At 62.5% G+C, this 17,925-nt stretch overlaps 2 protein-coding genes across 6 annotated transcripts in view; one reads left to right on the top strand and one right to left on the bottom strand.

Annotated features, from left to right (window-relative positions):
• The window catches only part of STX8 (syntaxin 8), an 89,737-nt gene extending 83,686 nt beyond the window's left edge, over positions 1-6,051 (bottom strand). Inside the window, exons 1-3 of one of the 5 annotated variants that reach the window (XM_069032216.1) lie at positions 4,410-6,051; positions 3,785-3,884; positions 3-97 (exon numbers count right to left, since the gene is read on the bottom strand). In XM_069032216.1, coding sequence (XP_068888317.1) covers positions 3-97; positions 3,785-3,884; positions 4,410-4,426 — 212 coding nt within the window. In that variant the 5' untranslated portion in view covers positions 4,427-6,051. The remainder of the gene's footprint in view (positions 1-2; positions 98-3,784; positions 3,885-4,409) is intronic. The other 4 variants (XM_069032215.1, XM_069032218.1, XM_069032217.1 and 1 more) reach the window with 4 other exon arrangements.
• Positions 6,052-7,501: 1,450 nt separating this feature from the next.
• Positions 7,502-13,309, top strand: LOC138119921 (TBC1 domain family member 24-like). The gene is made up of 7 exons (XM_069032213.1): positions 7,502-7,639; positions 9,247-10,282; positions 10,562-10,720; positions 11,082-11,145; positions 12,117-12,212; positions 12,410-12,686; positions 13,076-13,309. Exons 1-7 carry the CDS (start codon positions 7,537-7,539, stop codon positions 13,219-13,221), a joined length of 1,881 nt encoding a protein of 626 aa, XP_068888314.1. The 5' UTR covers positions 7,502-7,536; the 3' UTR covers positions 13,222-13,309.
• Positions 13,310-17,925: the final 4,616 nt, after the last annotated feature.

Below are 17,925 nucleotides of genomic sequence, written 5' to 3'. Positions count from 1 at the left end.
ACATCTGGCGCATCGACACCGCCCGCAGCAGCAGCTCCCGCAGCTCCTCGATCTTCTCCCTGAGACTCTGCAGCGAGGATCTGATGGCCACATTGACCTGGGGAGACACAGAGATGGTCGCTGTCCTGGCCTGCTGTATTTGCATGACATTTCACCCCACTTCATGGCAATGTATTTAACTCTCACTGCACAGGTGTGAAGGGCTCCACTGCAGCCCCGGAGCTGCTCAGAGCCACAAGTCGCTTCAGGCTGCTTACAAAACAATGGAAGAGTTTCACAAGCACAGTTCTGAGGCATTAACGCTGTTGAATATGGAAAGCTGTCTTTCAAGTCTTTATAAACACACTTCTTTATATGGGCAAAACATTTCAGCACATTTTAATATTTTCCAGATAATTTTCCAGCTCTCTCCTCTGATGTTTAATACAAATACAGGCACCAGCTTCTTTGGCCACCGGGTTTCTTTCCCAGCTCCCAGGATCAGAGGGAAGGTTGCTACAGGTTCACACATTCCCTGCACTGAACTCCTCCAGACTTGAAACTTAAGACCCCAGAGAAATTCAGATTGTTCCCCTTCCTTTCTCAGCAGCACCCAATCCTTTCTCACCACTGACCTGCCCAAGATCCAGATGTGTCTGTTCTCACTAAAAATGTAATTCATTCTTCCCTGCTGCAAGCAAACCCCAGGCTTGCAGGAATCCTCCTGTTTTCTCCCACCCCTTCCCATGTCAAACTCATATTATCCTCCGAGTTTCTCCTCCTCAAATGTTATTTCTTTTCATTCCAGTCATGTAGAAAAAACACTCCAACTGCAATCAACAATGCAAGTCATCCTAATTAAGACTTGCTGTGCCTCTTGTTTACAAGCTCCCAGCCCTGCTGTGGCTCACAATGGGCAGCAACCCCAGCTGCTCCGTGGGGAACTGGGAACACAGCAGAGTATCTGCTTCCACCCTCAGTCCTGCTTTCCTGGAGACACAGAGGCAGCAGCAGCTCCCTGCAGGGTCCCCGTGCTGCCAGACCCTGCACGGCCACACCGCCCTGGGTGTCTGCTCAGGGATGGAGCAGCAGAGCCTCCAAAGATGGAACCTCTCTGGCTCAGTGAGGTTTGCTCTCAAACACCACCAAATACAACACAGAGCAGAGGCACCCAGGCTGAGGCAGCCAAAATCCTCCTCTGGACCCAAAGCAGCCCGAGACCACCATGGCAACAGATCCAAACCAGGATGGGGGATCAGTGCTTTTAGGAATGCTGAAGCCTCTGCGTGGCCTCCAGCTCTGCAATCAGGTAATTAAAGGTCTTTTCATTTGTTCTCAGGTCCAGGTGGAGAATGCTGCATTAGACTGACCCAGAACAGCAACAGAGCACAAAGGTGACACGGCCAAAAAGTCACCAGATGCAGACACCTGGTCAGAAACTGCAGTGAGAGAACAAAAGATTTCACCTCCTTTACAGAAAATAAAGAAAGAAGAAAAGAAGAAAGAAAAGAAACCAGTGGAAGTTTTATGATCAGCTTAATAGAGCAGAGTTCACAGATGGTAAGTGCTGGATTCTAATCTTTCCTCACAGTTTATTTTTCCATTTTAGATTTTGTGCTCTATTTTTGGCTCAGCAACAAGCAAGAAATTTGTCATCCATGCTAATGGCAAAATACTACAAAAATAAAACCCTGTTTACATTCTCCCCAACAGGCCAACATTGTACAAAGACATTTTCCTGCATTACAGCACTCAGGAGGCACAGGACACACGACTGCTCAGCCGTGGATTTCTCAACAGGCATTTCTGTTATGAAAACACCTCTCTCGTTGTTGGAAACTTGTTTAGAGTAGAATCAAACACTGCCAAATATTCCTCTTTACCTGTTAATGGATTAAAGGAAACTGGAAAACACAGGGCATGGAACAAATGATTTTATGGAGAAGTCAGTCAGCCGTGCAATGTTTCCATAAAACACAACCCCGGAGAGCTCCAGCCCCAGAAAGGCTCCCAACAACACCAGCACCACGTTTCATTGGGGCTTTGGACTCGTCAGAGGTGGCACTGATGGCAATAGAGAACTTTGCCCTCTATAAATACCGACAGATTGAGCAGCAATCTTTTATTGGTCTGCTGTGGTTCAGGTGTATCTGTACAATTTCGGATACTTCACCATCCTGAAAGCAGGAGTTTAATCTGCACCTCCAAACACCCCAAAGCCAGAGAAAACACTGCCCTCAAATCCCACTGATTTGGGCCTCCTGAGACCCCTTCTCAATTCCTGCTGAACTGAGTCACCCATTCAGCAGCACTGATTATTGTGCACAGCCTGCCCACTTTTCCTCAGCATTTCTTCCGAGGAAACATTTCAAAAATGACATTTGATTTGAACAGCTCTCAGCAAAGTGAGTGACCCTGCAGATCCAGTGATCAGGCATTGCATCACACCCCTGATATAGAGAGGGGCGAGAACAACCAGTGGGGCTTTAATTATGCCAATTATTATAAAAGACCAGTTCAAGGGCTTGCAGCAATTTTCATCTGAACACAGCCAAGGGAGCAGTTAATGGCTCCAACCTCCTCCTGAAGGAAAGGACGAGGCTTTTAGCCCCCGGGAAAGCAGCATCATGAAAACCTTTATTTCTTAAACAGGAAGTGTGAAAAACGTGGGGAACACGACATTCCTGGGTAAGCTCCAGCTGCTGCTTCTCATTCCTATTTAACTCTGAGCTTGCATTTTGTTAGAAATGCACCTAAAACAAGGCTGCAAAACTCCTATTCCCTCTGATCTGCAGCAACTGAAGAAGGCAAGAGCCAGCCCTGGGGGAGAAATATCTGTTCCCTGTTCACAGAGAGGGCACAGAGCAGCTGTGGAGCATCCCAACATCCCTGAGCCTCCGGACAGCTCCATCCCAACATCCCTGAGCCTCCGGGACAGCTCCACCCCAAGCATCCCTGAGCCTCCGGGACAGCTCCATCCCAACATCCCTGAGCCTCCGGGACAGCTCCATCCCAACATCCCTGAGCCTCCGGACAGCTCCATCCCAACATCCCTGAGCCTCCGGGACAGCTCCATCCGAACATCCCTGAGCCTCCGGACAGCTCCATCCGAACATCCCTGAGCCTCCGGGACAGCTCCACCCCAAGCATCCCTGAGCCTCCGGACAGCTCCACCCCAAGCATCCCTGAGCCTCCGGACAGCTCCATCCCAACATCCCTGAGCCTCCGGACAGCTCCATCCCAACATCCCTGAGCCTCCGGGACAGCTCCATCCCAACATCCCTGAGCCTCCGGGACAGCTCCATCCGAACATCCCTGAGCCTCCGGGACAGCTCCACCCCAAGCATCCCTGAGCCTCCGGACAGCTCCATCCCAACATCCCTGAGCCTCCGGGACAGCTCCATCCCAACATCCCTGAGCTTCTGTGTGCCCAGCACTGCCACACCTCCTGCCTTAAACCAGCCTTGCTGCACGCAGAGATTCACGGCTGCTAAGCCCAGACAGGGTCTGTGACACTGAAAAGCCACTGTTCATTCGGAAACTGCGTTCTCCGTTCCTTTACAGACACCTTAAGGGACAGACATCGGCGCTGGGTTCCTGCCACGGAACCCAACCTTCCCGAGCGGGTCCCGGCAGCGACAGCGACACAGCCCCGGCCCTGACCCGCCCCTTCCGCAGCTCCTGCCTCCCTCTGCCCCATATCCCGGGAATTCCGGGCCCGTCTGACCCCGGCACATTTAAACTCAGCCCGTGTCCGGCACAGCTCAGCCCCAAACCCCGCCGAACCCGCTCCCCGCCGGGGCACCTTGGCCGAGCTCTCCCCGCTCCGCTGGCAGCGGTTCCGCTCCTGGATCTTCTCGGCGATGTCCTGGGCGAGCTGGCGAGCGGCGGCGAGCAGCGGCAGCCTGGGGGGACGGCAGCGGCTGAGCCCGGGCCCGCGGGACGGAGCCGGGACCCGCCGGGCCCGCGGGACGGAGCCGGGACCCGCCGGGCCCGCGGGACGGAGCCGGGACCCGCCGGGACTCCGGGACGGAGCCGGGACCCGCCGGGGCCGCGGGACGGAGCCGGGACCCTGCGATCGGCCGGGACCCGCCGGACCGGCCTCGGGAAAGGGCCCGGGAGGGGAAGGCACAGCACCCCGAAAACACAGACACAGAGCCTGGGATGGGCTTTGGGAAAGGGCCCCGGGAAGGGAAGGCACAGCCCCGGGATGGGTTTTGGGGAAAGCCCCGGGATGGGTTTTGGGGAAGCCCCGGCAGGGGAAGGCACCACCCCGGGACGGGTTCTAAAGCGGCACAACCCCCCCACCGCGGCGCTGCCCGGCCCCGCTCCCGCCCCGCCCGTGCCGGGCCCCGCAGGCTCCGCAGCCCCGGCAGGGTCGGTCCCAGCCCGGTCCCGGCCCGCAGCCCCCGGCCCGGCCCGGCGCTCACCAGGGGTCCGGAGCCATCGCGGCCCCGGAACCTTCCCGGAGCTTCCGCCGGATCCGCCCGGACGCGGCGCGCGCAGGCGCCGGGAGGGGACGGAGGCGAGAGGGAAGCGAGAGAAGGAAATGGGAGAGAGGGGAGAGATGGAGAGGGGAGAGAGGGGAGAGAGGTACCGGGGAACGGGGCCGGGAGAGGGGCGCCGGCCGCAGCGCTGCAGCAGTGCAGGGAGCGGGGTGCCCGGTGCTGCGGCGGTTCTGGTGTGCGGTACCGGGGGCAGAGGGGCAGGGGCCAGAGGTGCAGATGCGTGCAGGGGTGCAGGTACAGAGATGCAGATGTTCGGGGTGTGCGGGTGTTCAGGGTGCAGAGGTTCGGTGCATAGAGGGGCGGGTACGGAGGTTTGCAGTACAAGGTGCAGAGATGCAGATGTTCAGGGTGTGGAGGTGCGCGGTACAAGGTGCAGACATGTGCAGATGTGCACAGCACAGAGCCAGAGCTGACCGCACCCCTCCCTGATGCCACATGAACCCAACCCTGAGCAGTGGCACCGCTTCCTTCTCCAAATGCCCAGCCCTGTGCCCTGTCTCTGCCCGTCTCCAGTGACAGTCCCTGCCCTCCCTGCCCACGCCGGTGTTCCCGTTCCCCCTCTCCCGGGTGACACTGGCGCTCCTGGCACTGTCGCTGTTTCGGCTGCAGTCACCGGCGGGTGGGCGCAGCCCCTCGCTCCCGCAGCAGCTCCGTCCAAGCCCTTCCCACTCCTGATCCGCCAGGATTTGACCTCTCCTTTTGTTTTTGGGTGCGATCGGTGACGCAAATCGGGCACAACCCGGGTGCCTGAGGAGCAGCCTTGGGGCGCTGCCAGCGAGGCTTTATCGCCCTCGTGACGCGGGGCTGCTGCGGCACCGCTGGGGCGTGTTGATATCGATAGTGATAAGGGCAATGATAGCGGCAATCATTACAATAGGAATAAGGACAATGATAACAGTAGTGATAACGGTATTGATAACGATAATGATAACGACAACGAGCGCATCCTCGTCAGCACGTTCCCGTCGCCGGGGACCGATCCCCGCGCTGCTCCCGGCGGTGCCCCGGGGCCGGGGCTGCCGAACGCGGAGCGAGAGGAGCCCCACGAGCATTGGGGACCAGCCCCGATCCAGTCCCCAACGCCGGGGCGGCTTTGGGGAGGCGCTGAGCACCCCGGGCACCCCTCGGTTCCCGTCTGCTGTCCCTAGGCTGGGCAGGGCTGGGGACACGCTGGGGTGGGCAGCAGGGACACGTCCCGCTCCTGCCCACGAGGACCCAGTGCCAGCAGCGCCCTGAGGGGCTCGGAGCCGCCCGCCGGCCCCGGCAGCCCCCCGGGGTGGGCTCTGTCCCCCCGGCCCGGCTCTCCGCACACCCGGAGATGCTCCCGCAGCCGCGGCCATCAAACATTCATGGCCTTGGCTGCGCTGCTCAGCCGGAGCCCCACGGCCTCTACATATTTCATTTTTACGCCATTAAAAACGCATGAAGCGACATTTCCTTTCGCCCTGTCCCTAATTCGCTTCCATCTCCCATCTCCCATCTCCGGAGCGGCTGCCGGAGGTTTCAGAGCTGCGTCGGGCTGGCAGGAAGAGGCGTCCGCTGTCCTGGAAAAGGCAAACGAGGATAAGGCGGCTGCCAGGGGCCGGGGAAAGGCAGCGGGAGCCGCTGCTGGCAGAGTTGGGCAAAGGCTGGGAGCTGGAGAGAGAACGAGCGGCCCCTTGGCACCGGGAAGCAGAGCGGGGTGCGGTGTGGGGACCCGCGGGCCCCAGGAGCGGGGCTGGGGCCATCACTGCCCCTTCGGGAGCAGCCTGTGGAGCAGAGCCGCCCATCAGGCGCCCCGGCGGGCTCCGGGGGCGGATAAGGATAAGGAGATAAGGATAAGGATAATTCCCACTAGGAGACCCCCTCGCCTCCCTCCCACCCGGCACAGCCCCGGGGATCTTTGCTGACACAGCCCCTCGCCCCCACTCCCTGGGCTCCCAGCTTGCCAGGAGCAAAGGCGGGGAGGGGCGCCGGGACAGCCGAGCTGCTCCCAAGGAATCCTGGCACACACGGGAAGGTGAGGAAGAGGAAAGGGTCCGCAGGGAGACTTGCTGGGAGATGCCCCAGGCCCGCGGTGCCAGCGGATGCTCGGGGATGTGCTGCGGGGCAGACGGGCCTGCGGGCAGGGAGGCCGGTCAGGAGCAACCTGCGGCTGCTCTTATCACAACAGAAACAATCCGACTTTCAAAGGCAAATAAAAATCCTTTCGCACGTTCCGGTGCCTATAAAAATGCCCGCTGAGCGCAGCCTGAGCTGAGAGCTCTGCGGCAGCAGCGTCGGCCCGGGCCGCCGGCCTGGGAGCCTCTCCCAGCTGCTGGAGGCTGCTTTTCCTCCAGCTCGGCTCTTCTGCCCGTGAATACAACGCTCGGTTTGCAGCTCTGCAGCGCGTTTGGAGGCTAAAATCAATCGATACCAACCATTCCCGGGGGCAGGCTGGGAACGCCGGAGCCCCGCGGCCGTGCCCGCAGCAGCCGCAGCCTGAGCTCCGCCGGCAGCCGGGGCCGCGGGGCCGCATCGCCCCGAATTTCCCCGCGGTTGTGCTGCAGCAGCCCCGGCCCCGGCGCCGGGCAGCGCCCGAGGGCGCACACGGCGGGGGCAGCCGGGGGTCGCTGCTCCCCGCGGCCCCGGTGTCCGCCTGGCCCCGGCTCCCGGCCCTGCTGCTCCCAGCTCCTCTCCCGGCTCCCCGGGCCCCGCAGCGGGAAGCGCTGCCAGCCCCGCTCGCTGTGCCGGGGGTTCCCTGCTCAAGGACGGGCCATGGCCGGAGCCCCGCAGCAGCTCCTGCGAAGGGAGCGAACCCCGGAGCGGGAACGTGAAGGTTATCCTCGGGAAAATAAAGGATTCGTTTAGTGCTCGTGCTGCTGTTTGATGGTATCGCAGCCTACGGGGTGTTTACAGCCCCCCCCCGCCCGGGCTCGGAGCGGAATTGGGGCAGGAAGGGGCGATGCGGGCGCGGAGCTGCTCCACCCCTCGCTGTATTTACCCCAAACAAAGCCCGGTGCCCTCACCTTAAAAGCGCGGGCAGGTGACGGGGCCGGAGGGGGCCCGGCAGGGGTGGCCGAGCTGGCACATGCTGCAGGTGGGGCTCAGCCTGCCCCGCTGCCCCGGGGGCGCGGCCGGCGCCTTCCCCATGGCCGAGCCGGCCGCGGGCGAGGACGCGGGCACCGGGCGAGGTGAGTGCGCCGAGCGGGACCCGCCCGTGCCGGGACCCGGCCGGCAGAGCGGAGGGGCTGGGGCAGACCCAAATTCCTGACCCGAGCCCCCCGGCTCGTCCCGGGGCGGGCAGAGCGGGAGCCTCCATTCAGCACCCGGGGCCGGGGCGCCGGCGGTCGGGCGGGCTCGGGCTGATGCTCCTCGGTACCCGGGCAGGGCAGCACCCTGGGGAGGGGACGAGCTGAATTTGGGGATCGTGGGGTGCAAACAGCCCCTGACTCACCCCCGGTGTTGGTTCTGTGGCCAGGAGCCCCCGTGACTGTGCTCGGGTCAGGCTGTGCCCAGGGCAGGGAGCGGGGCCGAGCAGCCCCGCATCCAACAGCTCCTGCCCTGAGCCAGACTCAGCCCGATCCTGCTGGCCTTGGGCAAGCGCCCAGCTGAGCTGGAGAGCCGGAGCCGGAGCCAGCCCGGGCGTCAGGACCGTCCCGATGGGCCACCACGTGCTGTCCCCCCGTGTCCCCTTGGCTCAGTGCGAATCCATCCTTGGCTCCCCCGGCAACTGAGCGCATCCACGATAAAAACATCCGAGAGTTAATGAGTGCGCTAATTGCCTTTATCCCTGCCCGATAGTCAGTGCCCAGCAGAGCTCCCCACGCGGGGACGGCTCCCGTGTCCCTGCAGGGTTTGGATCGAGCTCTCCAGCGGCCCCGGGGAAATGCCGCTCCCGTCTCTCTAGGAGGAGCTCAGGCTCTGCTCTTCCCAGCGCCGGGCTGGCGGCTGCCCGAGCCCGGCACGGGGCTGTGAGCGGGAGCCTCCCCCGAGGGTCCCCTGCTGTCCCCAGGGGGCTTCTCAGGGGCTCAGCAGCCCCCGCTGCGTCCCCGGACAGGGTCCCTCCAGTGCACGGGGGCACGTGGGGAACGGGGACCCTCTGCCCCCACAGACCGGCCCCGCACCCCCGGCGAGCCCCTCGGCTGCAGCAGCTTCTGCTCCCTCCTCCTCTGACACCCGAGGGGCCGGAGGGCCGGAAGACTTCGGCAGGAGGCCCAAGAGGAGGGCAAACACCCGAGGGCGGCTTTGCCTGCTCTGCTGGGCTCAGAGCAGCCTGGTCTGGGCTGCCAGACACGGACAGGACCCTCCTGCCCCGTGCTGTCCTTGGGAGGGGACACGATGGAAATGGTCCCTCTCAGCCTCAGCATTGCTTGGGACCCCCCTGCCCGTGGGGTCCCTCCTGGTCCCTGCAGAGCTGGGCTGGGACAGGGCTGCTCGTCCTCCTGGGAGGTGTGACAATGTCCCATGGTCATCCCCGGGGCACAGGGACCGTGTCCCTGCCCTCTGCACCTCCCTCTCAGCAGGTCACAGGCTGGGAAGTCCGGAGCTTTTGGAGGGCTGAAAAGCCCCTCACAGTGGGAGAAGAAACCCTGACACCCATTTGGAACCTGGCCCCACACTTCACCAGGGCCCTGAGCCGACGGGAGTGGGAGAGGGCAAAGCCCAGAACCCTTCCCTTTGCAGGGGAGAATAAAGAAATCCAGGACGTGGCCGTGAGACTTCGGAGCGCCCTCAGCCAGGGTGAAGCGCTGTTGGTGGGGCGGTGAAAGGTGTTCAATAAAAGGTCTTTGTCCTACAGAGGCGCCGGGCTCGTGCCCAGTCACCATCGTGGTCACGTCCGAGGCTGACAGCTGGGACATCGACACCTCGTCCTGCCTGGGCTGTGGGCAGTTCGTGGATTGGGACAAGATGCCGGAGCCGCAGCAGCCGGCGCAGATCCCGCGGGACGTCCTGAGCAGGCCCCCGAAGGAGCTGAAGAGGCTGGCGAGGGAAGGCTGCTGGGCCGGGAGCCACGCGGGCCGGGCCCGGCTCTACCCCCGGCTCATCCAGCAGGTCTCCTGCCGCCTCGTCACCCCCGACGCGCTCGTGTACAGGGACGTGGCCGCCCGGCTCTTCGGGAAGCCCAGCGTGAGCTCCCACCCTCTGCCCGAGTTCCTGGAGGGCTGCCCCATGCCCACCTACTGCCTCAGCCCGCACGGGGTCACCGCCCTGAAGAAGATCCTCATCTGTGTGGGCGCCCTGTTCCCCGACATCACCCACAGCCCCCTCCTGCCGGCCCTGGCGGCGCTGCTGCTGCACTACAGCGAGGACGAGGCCCAGTGCTTCGAGAGCGTCTCGCGCCTCATCGCCAGCAACGCTCCCCACGCCGGCTACATCGACCAGTCCTTCCTGGCCCACCAGGCCTCCTGCATGACCTTCGGGGACCTGGCCAACAAGCACTGCCCGGCAGCTCACAAGCTCATAGCCGGCGCTGCCGAGAACGTCCTCGAGGTCTACTCGGAGTGGCTGTCGTGGCTCTTTCCCGGGCTGCCCTTCGGCTACGCCGTGCGGGTGCTGGACGTGTTCCTGCTGGAGGGCCAGAAGGTCCTGTACCGCATCGCGCTGGCCCTGCTGAAGCAGTTCCGGCTCTCGGTGACCCCGGCCGGGCTGCAGGGCTCCGACATCAAGGCAGAACTGCAGGCTTTCGTCAGGAACATCGCCGAGCACGTGACCGTCGACAAACTCCTGGAGAGGGCCTTTGGCATCCGGCTGTTCTCCCGCAAGGAGATCTGGCTTCTCCAGATGGCCAACAGGAAGGCGCTGATGGAGAGGGGCATCACCGTGGTGCAGAGCAGGTGAGGAGAGCTCTGCGCTCCCCAGCCCTGGGGCTGAGCTGACAAAATGTGAGTTCCGTGGAGAACGCCCGGGGGGAGCTCCAGGCACCTCCCGCAGCTGTGGCTGTGCTGGGCCCTCCCAGCCCCTCCGGGGACCCTGCCAGGGGTCACGGCACAGCCGGAGCCGGGGATGTCGGCAGAGAGCTCGCGGTGCAAAGAGCAGGACAAGCCCCGCCGCAGGGGGCTGTGCCCCGAAAAGCAGAGGGGGCCCAGCCCGGCCTGATGTCCCTCCCCTCGCAGGCCGTCCTTCCACCTGGCCGTGGACATGCAGAACTTCAGCTCCAGCACTGTCACGGCACAGGAGATGCGCCTCGTCTGGTCCTGGATCCCCGAGCGCTTCTCCCTCTTCCCCCCGCTGCTGCTCTTCTCCACCTCCGAGCACGGCTGCAGCCTGCAGAGGTGAAGCCTCCCCTGCCCCACGGGGCCGGGCGGGTCGGGCGTGGGGAGAAACCCGGGCAGGGCTTGGTGCTGGAGACAGGAGCAAACACGGTGACCAGGGCACATCCAGGGGCTGCTGGGGACCCTCCCGGGCTCGATTCAGGGTCCTGAGTGGGGCATAGGGGAGAGGGCAGAGGCTGGGCCAGATGGCCACCAACACCTGGGCACCGCCCGGGGCACACGGGGCCCGTGGATGTGCCACGCAGGGATGTCCCCGTGTGCCACACTGTGCCAGGCACGCTGTGAGCGCCCAGGGACAGCCAGCACACCCTGCCCAGGGCTCCAGCTGCCCCCAGCCTGACCCCCGTGTCCATCTCTGCAGGTTCTACACGTGCTGTGAAGGCTACGAACCCACGGTGCTGCTCATCAAAACCACCGAGGGGGAGGTGAGCGTGTCCCAGGCAGGGCTGGGAAGGGGACAGGGTGGGTGACCCTACTGGCACTTCTTGGAGCAGCCACGGGCTGTGTGGTCCCTGTCCTGCCCCGCCCCGGGTCTGTCCCAGCTCCCAGGACAGAACAAACTGCACCTCTGGCCCCCAGGACACACCTCAGCCGGGGTGCCGGGGGAAACGGGAGGAGTGGGCGAGAGGGAGAGAGGCCCCGAGTGAGACTTTAATTGCAAATACAGACTGACTCATGAATCCTTGCTGAGCCGACTCTCCTGAAGTCAGCAGATGCTTTGTCTGAGCCAGGACTTGCTTTCAGAGCACTAAAGGCAAGGTTCTCTCCCTGACTGCACGAGCAGCCGCACAAGGGAAAGGAGGAGAAATAAGGACAGTTCCTGCTGAGGTAACTGCAAAGGCCCCTGAGCCAGGGCTCTTCCCTGGGACTCTGAGTGCCTCATAAACCCCTAATTTATCTCTCCACTCTTCGTCCCACAGTGGAGGAAAATTCTGTGAATTGTTCAGGCCTCCCAAAGATTTACTGACCAACAGTGCTGATGTCCCAGGCCTGACACTTCAGTGGTGTGGAGATAAACACCTGCCACCCCAGGGCCTCGTGCAGGCAAGGGAAGGTCCCTAGAAAACCTTGTTTGCTACAGGTTTTAGCTCCTGTTATCCCTTGGCTGTGCCAAGGACAGGCAGCAGTTCCCAGCCCTCGGCAGGGCCCCTCCAGCCACGGTCAGGTCAGGGGTGTCCGCAGCAGGGTCAGCCTTGGGCGCTGGGCTGGGTGGGCTCAGTGCAGGGCACCAGGGATGGGCAGTGCAGGATGGAGCTGGCACAGCAGGATTTGGCTCTGATTCCCGGGGGAAGGGGCAGAGCCCCTGCCCTGCTGAGCCCAGGGCGATGCCCGGCGCTCCCGGGGCTGCCTCTGCCCCCGGCCCATCCCCTGACGGCTCCCTGTGCTCTCTCCCAAGGTGTGTGGGGCGTTTCTCTCCTCCGACTGGAGCGAAAGGAAGAAGAGCGGTGCCACATCGGGCTTTTTTGGGACAGGGGAGTGCTTTGTGTTCACTGTAAGTCACGGTTTATGTCTGGGTCTGTCCCTTCATGACTGTCCTGCCAGGTCGCCCTGTCCCTTCCCTGCCCCGGGTCCAGACCTGGACGCAGCACTTGGCCCCAGCCCCCTGAGCAGCAGCAGCACCTTCCCACCGCGGTGGCGAGGTGCTCCAGGGGCAGGGACAGGGCTCACCGGGTGTGTCCCGCTGCCCAGGTGCGCCCCGAGGCAGAGAGGTACGAGTGGGTGCTCATCAAGAAGCCGGAGCTGGCCAAGGCCGTGCCGCGCTCCCGGCAGCGCTCGCCTTCCCCCGCTCCCGAATCCCGGCTCGGCTCCTCCCGGGACAGCCGCAGCTCCAGCCCCAACCACCTCGCCGTGCCCTCGCCGCAGAGGAGAGGCCGCCTGTCCCCGTTCCTGGCCATCAGGCACTTCCTCCTGCCCTCCAAAACTGCCTCCATGTTCATGTCCGGCTCCCGGGACGGGATCGTTATCGGTAAGGGGGGATCGGGATCGGTAAGGGGGGATCGGTATCGGTAAGGGGGGATCGGTATCGGTAAGGGGGCTCGCTATCAGTAACAGGGCTCGTTATCGTTAAAGGGATCGTTATCGGTATCGTTAAAGGATCGTTATCGGTAAGGGGGGCTCGCTATCAGTAACAGGGCCCTTATCGTTCAAGGATCGGTATCGGTGACTCCCCAGGGTGGCACCCACCGCCCGCCGCTGCCCCGCTGGAAGGGCCCCGCTCCGGGTTAAACCCGGAGCTGCCTCCAGAGGCACAGAGCTCCCGGTTCGGGATATCGGGTTAAAGTCAGGGGAGGAGAGGACAGCCCCCTCTTCCTCCAGTCCAGGGAGCTCCTTCCGACCCTGCGCTCGCCCTTGCAGGTGGAGGGGGAGGCCAAGCCCTGTCCCTGGATGCCAGCCTGCTCTGGGGACACACGGAGCGCTGCGAGACCTTCGACAACCCCCCGCTCTGCCAGGAGAACTTCCAGGTGCAGCTCTTGGAAGTGTGGGGCTTCCAGAGCGCGTAGTTCCCGTGGGGACACCCCTCGTGTGCCGCCCACGGGCACGGGGACCCCTCCCCGCGCTGGCCACCCCCGGCCGGGCTGTGGCCACCTCTGCGGCAGCTCCACTCTCCATCGTCCCCTCCGCGCTCCGATCACATCAGATCAGATCAGATCAGATCAGATCAGCGCTCCTGGTGCCGTGGAGAGAGGGCGAGGCAGTGCCAGGACCGGGACTGCGGGCGCTGCCCCTGGGGACATTCGAGGTCCCCTCCCGCAGTTTAAAGCCAGCCCACTCCACCCAGTCTGTCCCAGTTTGGGGTGCTGGAGGGGAGGGCAGCCAGTCTGGAGTTTCTCACACCTCCCTGGCCTGTCTGCAGCGTGGGGCTCAGCAAACCAGTGGTAGCACGGGCAGATTCTGTGGGAATTCTGAGCCCAGGCAAAACCCAACACCGAGCTCCAAAGCTCACCAGAAACACTCTCAGATCCGCTTCCCCCTGGCCCCAAGCCCAGCACAACCCTCCAAGCATCCACGGAGCTCTGCAGCCTCCGTGGGTATCCAGGACTGCCCGGGATCCACCAGCACCGGGAGAGACTCTTCCCATGCCTGGCTGGAAGCGCTGCCCGGGGATGGCAAAGCCCTGCCTGGAGTTTGCAGGGCAGCGACAGCCCCGGGGGGACCCCACGTTTGGGGCTGAGCCCTTTGCTCTGTGCTGAGCCCAGGCGGGCGTGGGGCTGCAGGGCTGGGCACGGAGGAGATTCCCCAGTGGGATCACCGGGATGGGCCATTCTAACGAGGAATGGGAGCATTTGGTGTCGCTCTGTGAGACACAGGAGGGGTGGAGGCCACGGGGAACGCTCTGGCTGCAGCAGGAGAACCTCTCCCACCCCAAACACACTTTCCCAGGTGGGGTCACCTCCCATCCCACCCGTCCCAGCTCTGCAGCCACTCGGGGCAGGAGCTGTGGCTGCCTCGGGGCTGTGCCAGCGCTGGCAGGAGGGCCCAGCGTGAGCCGCGATGGCAAAGGTCACACAGGGCTGGACACAGGCACACTGGGAATGGCTCAGAGCCTCCACAGGGTATCCAGGGGACAGTCCCAAGAGGAATGGGATGTCTGGGTTGGAGCCACCAGGAGGGGAACCAGCGGGAATGAGCAGTACCTGGGGGAAGGGAATTCTGGCAGTGGGAGGCTGCGGCCACCGAGTCACTGACTCAAACGGGCAGCAGCTCCAAAGGAGGGAAGAGACTGATCCGGATACACCCAGCGAGCAGGGCTTGGATGTACATTGTAGTTAATAAAATGTAAAAATTAATGAAGTTATGTGATCAGCAATCAGTGAAGGCTGATGCCCTTGTTTGTTAAAAAGTATAAATAGCGCCAAGTTATGATGAGCAGGGAGCCTTTTGTGGGAACCCCCAGCTCCTGCTTTGGCCAGGCGGAATAAAGAATAAGGAATAAAGAAATAACTGCAGGAATCGCTGGGCTTGGGGTGGGAGCTGGCGCTGCACACCGGGAACGAGCCCTGCCCGTGTCCCCAGCGGCAGCCGGGCGGTGTCAGGACACGGCCGTGGCGACAGGAGGTCCCTGACCCGGCAGCTCCGGGGACTTGAGGCTGGAAATGCACGAAGAGCTCGCGTTTTAATGTGGCATCTCTGTTTTCCACCCAAACAAGCCTCACCCGCGCTCTGCAGGGTGCAGGGGATGGGGAAAGCTGGAGGCTCCTCACCGCACATCCCAAACAATGAGGAGGTGATGCCATCCCCAGGCGCCGGGAGCAATAAACAGCAGAGGGTTTTCCCGGAGAGAGGGACGGGGCAGCCGGGCACTGCTGGGCAGTGATGCACCATCCGCAGCAGGGGAAACAGGGGGTGCACGGCAGAGCCTTCCCAGGGCCTCCCACCCCCATCCTCATGGGAATTCCCTGCCACCCACCGATTCCCCCACTGATTTACATACAGCTGCTGCTCTCACATGGCTTTCCTGGGATGGAAACCTCCGGCAGCAGCTCGGAGTGGAAAAGCGTGTGCAGACCTGCCGGGATGGGCAGGCAAATGCTTCCCAAGGCTCACCACCCGCATCACCTGGAGCTGTGGGAGCCTGGGCTGGATGCTGACTCCCTCTCTCTCCTCGTGCAGCAAAGCTGTTCCCAGGGCTCCTGCAGAGTCCAGGGCACATCTGTAGCCTGACTCCGTGAACATCGGGATGGCTCCTGGTGGAGCAGGAGCACAGCTCCTGGCTCACATCCATGGCTCAGCTGTGCCCACTGAGTCCCCTCGGTGGGATGAAGGCTCTCATGAGGAGCAAGGGGTAGTGCAAGGAGCTTGGCAGAGCCCTGTTCCCAAGCTGAATTGGGCACTAGGGCTCAGCAATCCAGCACAAGATCCCCCAAACCCACTAAAGGTCTCAAGCAAGGTTGCAAAGCTGGCCAGGGAAGAAAAGAAAAGACTCAGGGAGCCGTCACTTCTTAGAAACTCTGCTCCCTTCTTTCCTCATCTGCCAGAACTCCTGCAGTAAATCAGGATTTTCCCAGCACGGCACTCCGGCTGCCAGACCGAAGCGCTCCGCTTGTGCTTTTGTCTCTTGTTCCTCCTCTCCCCTTTGCTTCGCCGTGGCCTTTGCTGGGAAATTCACCCCGGTTTTGTCAGGAATGCGTCAGCAGTGCTCTCCCAGAGCCCCGTTCCCCACAGCTCCCGTCCCTGCGTGTGGGACTGCACGGCCGAGGCTGGGAAATGCAGGTGGGTGCCGAGTGCTCTGGCTCTGACGTGGCATTTCCAGGAACAGCGACGGAATTGTCCAGTTTTGGCTTAAATTCCCGCGAGTTTTTCACCTCCTCTGGTTTTGAGGCATTTGGGAATCCTCCACTCCCACCCCGGTTCCTGCAGCCTGCGGCAGGGTGAGGGGCTCTGCTCTCGGTGTCGGGAGTGCTGCTCCGGGCAGAGCAGACGGCAGGCAGGGAGGGCTGGAGGTCACCGAGGCCGTCCCGCAGCTAGGTAGGAAAAGGAATGATTTGGGGAACGATTCCTGCCCCCTCCGTGCAGGATCCAAGCAGAGTTTGCAGCTCCGCAGCTGCAGATGCAGAGCACAGGTCCACAGCTGTCCTGGAGCCAGTGGTCCCCGCTCAGCGGGAAGGATCCCAAGGGGTTGTGTGACCGCAGGACACCAAGGGACAGAGCAGCCTGTGCTTCAGCACCCCGTCCCGCATCCCTGTCCAGGGTCCTGGGTGCCCTGCGAGGACAAGGACAGGCTTCCCTGAGCTCAACCACAGCTTGGAACTGCCCCCAAGGACCCACCGTGCCTCCCCCGGGACTGCTGGAGGGGATCTGCCCTGCTCTGAATCCCGAGTCCTCCCGGGGTCTGCAGAAACCAGGCAAGGAGAAGTGGAGAGGCTGTCTGAGGTGACACCAGTGACAATCCAGCTGTCCCTGTGCCCCAGACAGCCTGGCCTGCTGGTGAGCTGTTCCCGACAGGGAGCATTCCTGCTCCACGCAGAGACAATCGCTCGCAGTCTGACCGGAGCGAATTTGCCTCCACATTTCCATGCTGGGAGGTAGGGAGTTCATCGGGAACAGTGCAGGTAGGAATCCTCACTGAGGGTGGCATCCTTACCCAGGGCCTGCTCCAGCTCTGCCGTGCGTGACACATCACAGGAAATATTTGCTCCTGGCTCATTGCAGCAGGGAAAGTGCTCAGGTCAGCCCGGGTGAGGCCGTGGTCATGCCCAGGCACTCCCTGCTCCAGAGGTTTGTCACTGGGGAGGGAAAGCAAAGAGCCAGGACGGGGCTCGCTGCAGCTCAGGGGGCACCGGAGGAAAACTCAGAGTGAAACCCCTCCCTCAGCTCAGCCCTTGCCATGGAGCCCCAAAAGCTGTGCAGGGAGGAGAGCGAGGTTGGCTCCAGCAGTCCCTCCGGAGCACAGCAGCTTTGGAAAGCAAAAGTTACCTGTGAGGGCTCCACCAGCTGCGCTCTGCCCCGGCTGAAGAGGGGTTGAACCTGGCTTTCATCTGTCTCCCAAATGCAGTCTTGGCTCCAGGGGTCCAGACAAGGAAAAGACAGAGACTCAACAAGGGGGGACAGTCAGTACAGTCACATCCTCCCATCCTGCTCACTCGTGGGATCTTCCTGCCTACCTGCAGATCCCCACGTCCTGTCAGGGCTGCTCACACTCTCTGGGAGGGCTGGCATCGCTCCACGGGGCAGCCAAGCCTGCACTGGCCTTGGAGCTGGGCTTTCCTCCCTGGAGCTGCCTCCCAGCCTGGCCACAGCCAGGACTGACCCGGGGAGGCTGCGATGGTCACTCACCCCAGGCACGTCCCGCTGGCTGAGGTCAGGGGCTGTCTGTGATCCCAGAGACAGAGCCCACATGCAGGAACTGTTTCCAGCTGGGAAAAGGCTCTCTGCAGATCCAGGGAGACAGGAAACATCTGCATTGTCACAGCTGGAGAGCGCTCTGCAAGTACAGGATGCATCCATTAAACAGCCGATTTCCCCCCAGGCCAGCGCCAAGGGGGGCTGTGCTCAGGTGGGACACGTGCAGCTCCACCAGCTCTGCTCCAGCTCCACCAGCTCTGCTCCAACTCCACCATCTTCTCTCCAGCTCCACCAGCTCTGGAGCAAGCTCTGGGCAAGTCTGGGCTCTGCAGCTGATTCCTTCCAATGTGGGACATTGTTGATGATGCACATGATGGGAGTGGAGAGATGGACAGAGGTCCCCACTGCTCCTACATGGGCAG

This window comes from Aphelocoma coerulescens, chromosome 18 (genome assembly GCF_041296385.1).
Source record: "Aphelocoma coerulescens isolate FSJ_1873_10779 chromosome 18, UR_Acoe_1.0, whole genome shotgun sequence".
NCBI classification, from domain to species: Eukaryota; Metazoa; Chordata; class Aves; order Passeriformes; family Corvidae; genus Aphelocoma; species Aphelocoma coerulescens.
Note: the sequence above shows the minus strand (reverse complement) of the source record. Positions and strands in the feature narration are given on the sequence as shown.

Coding starts and splice junctions, on each gene's coding strand:
- LOC138119921 (XM_069032213.1), top strand. CDS start 7,537: ATGCTGCAGGTGGGGCTCAGCCTGCCCCGCTGCCCCGGGGGCGCGGCC. Junction 7,640..9,246: donor GGACGCGGGCACCGGGCGAG/GTGAGTGCGCCG, acceptor TTTGTCCTACAG/AGGCGCCGGGCTCGTGCCCA. Junction 10,283..10,561: donor ATCACCGTGGTGCAGAGCAG/GTGAGGAGAGCT, acceptor CTCCCCTCGCAG/GCCGTCCTTCCACCTGGCCG.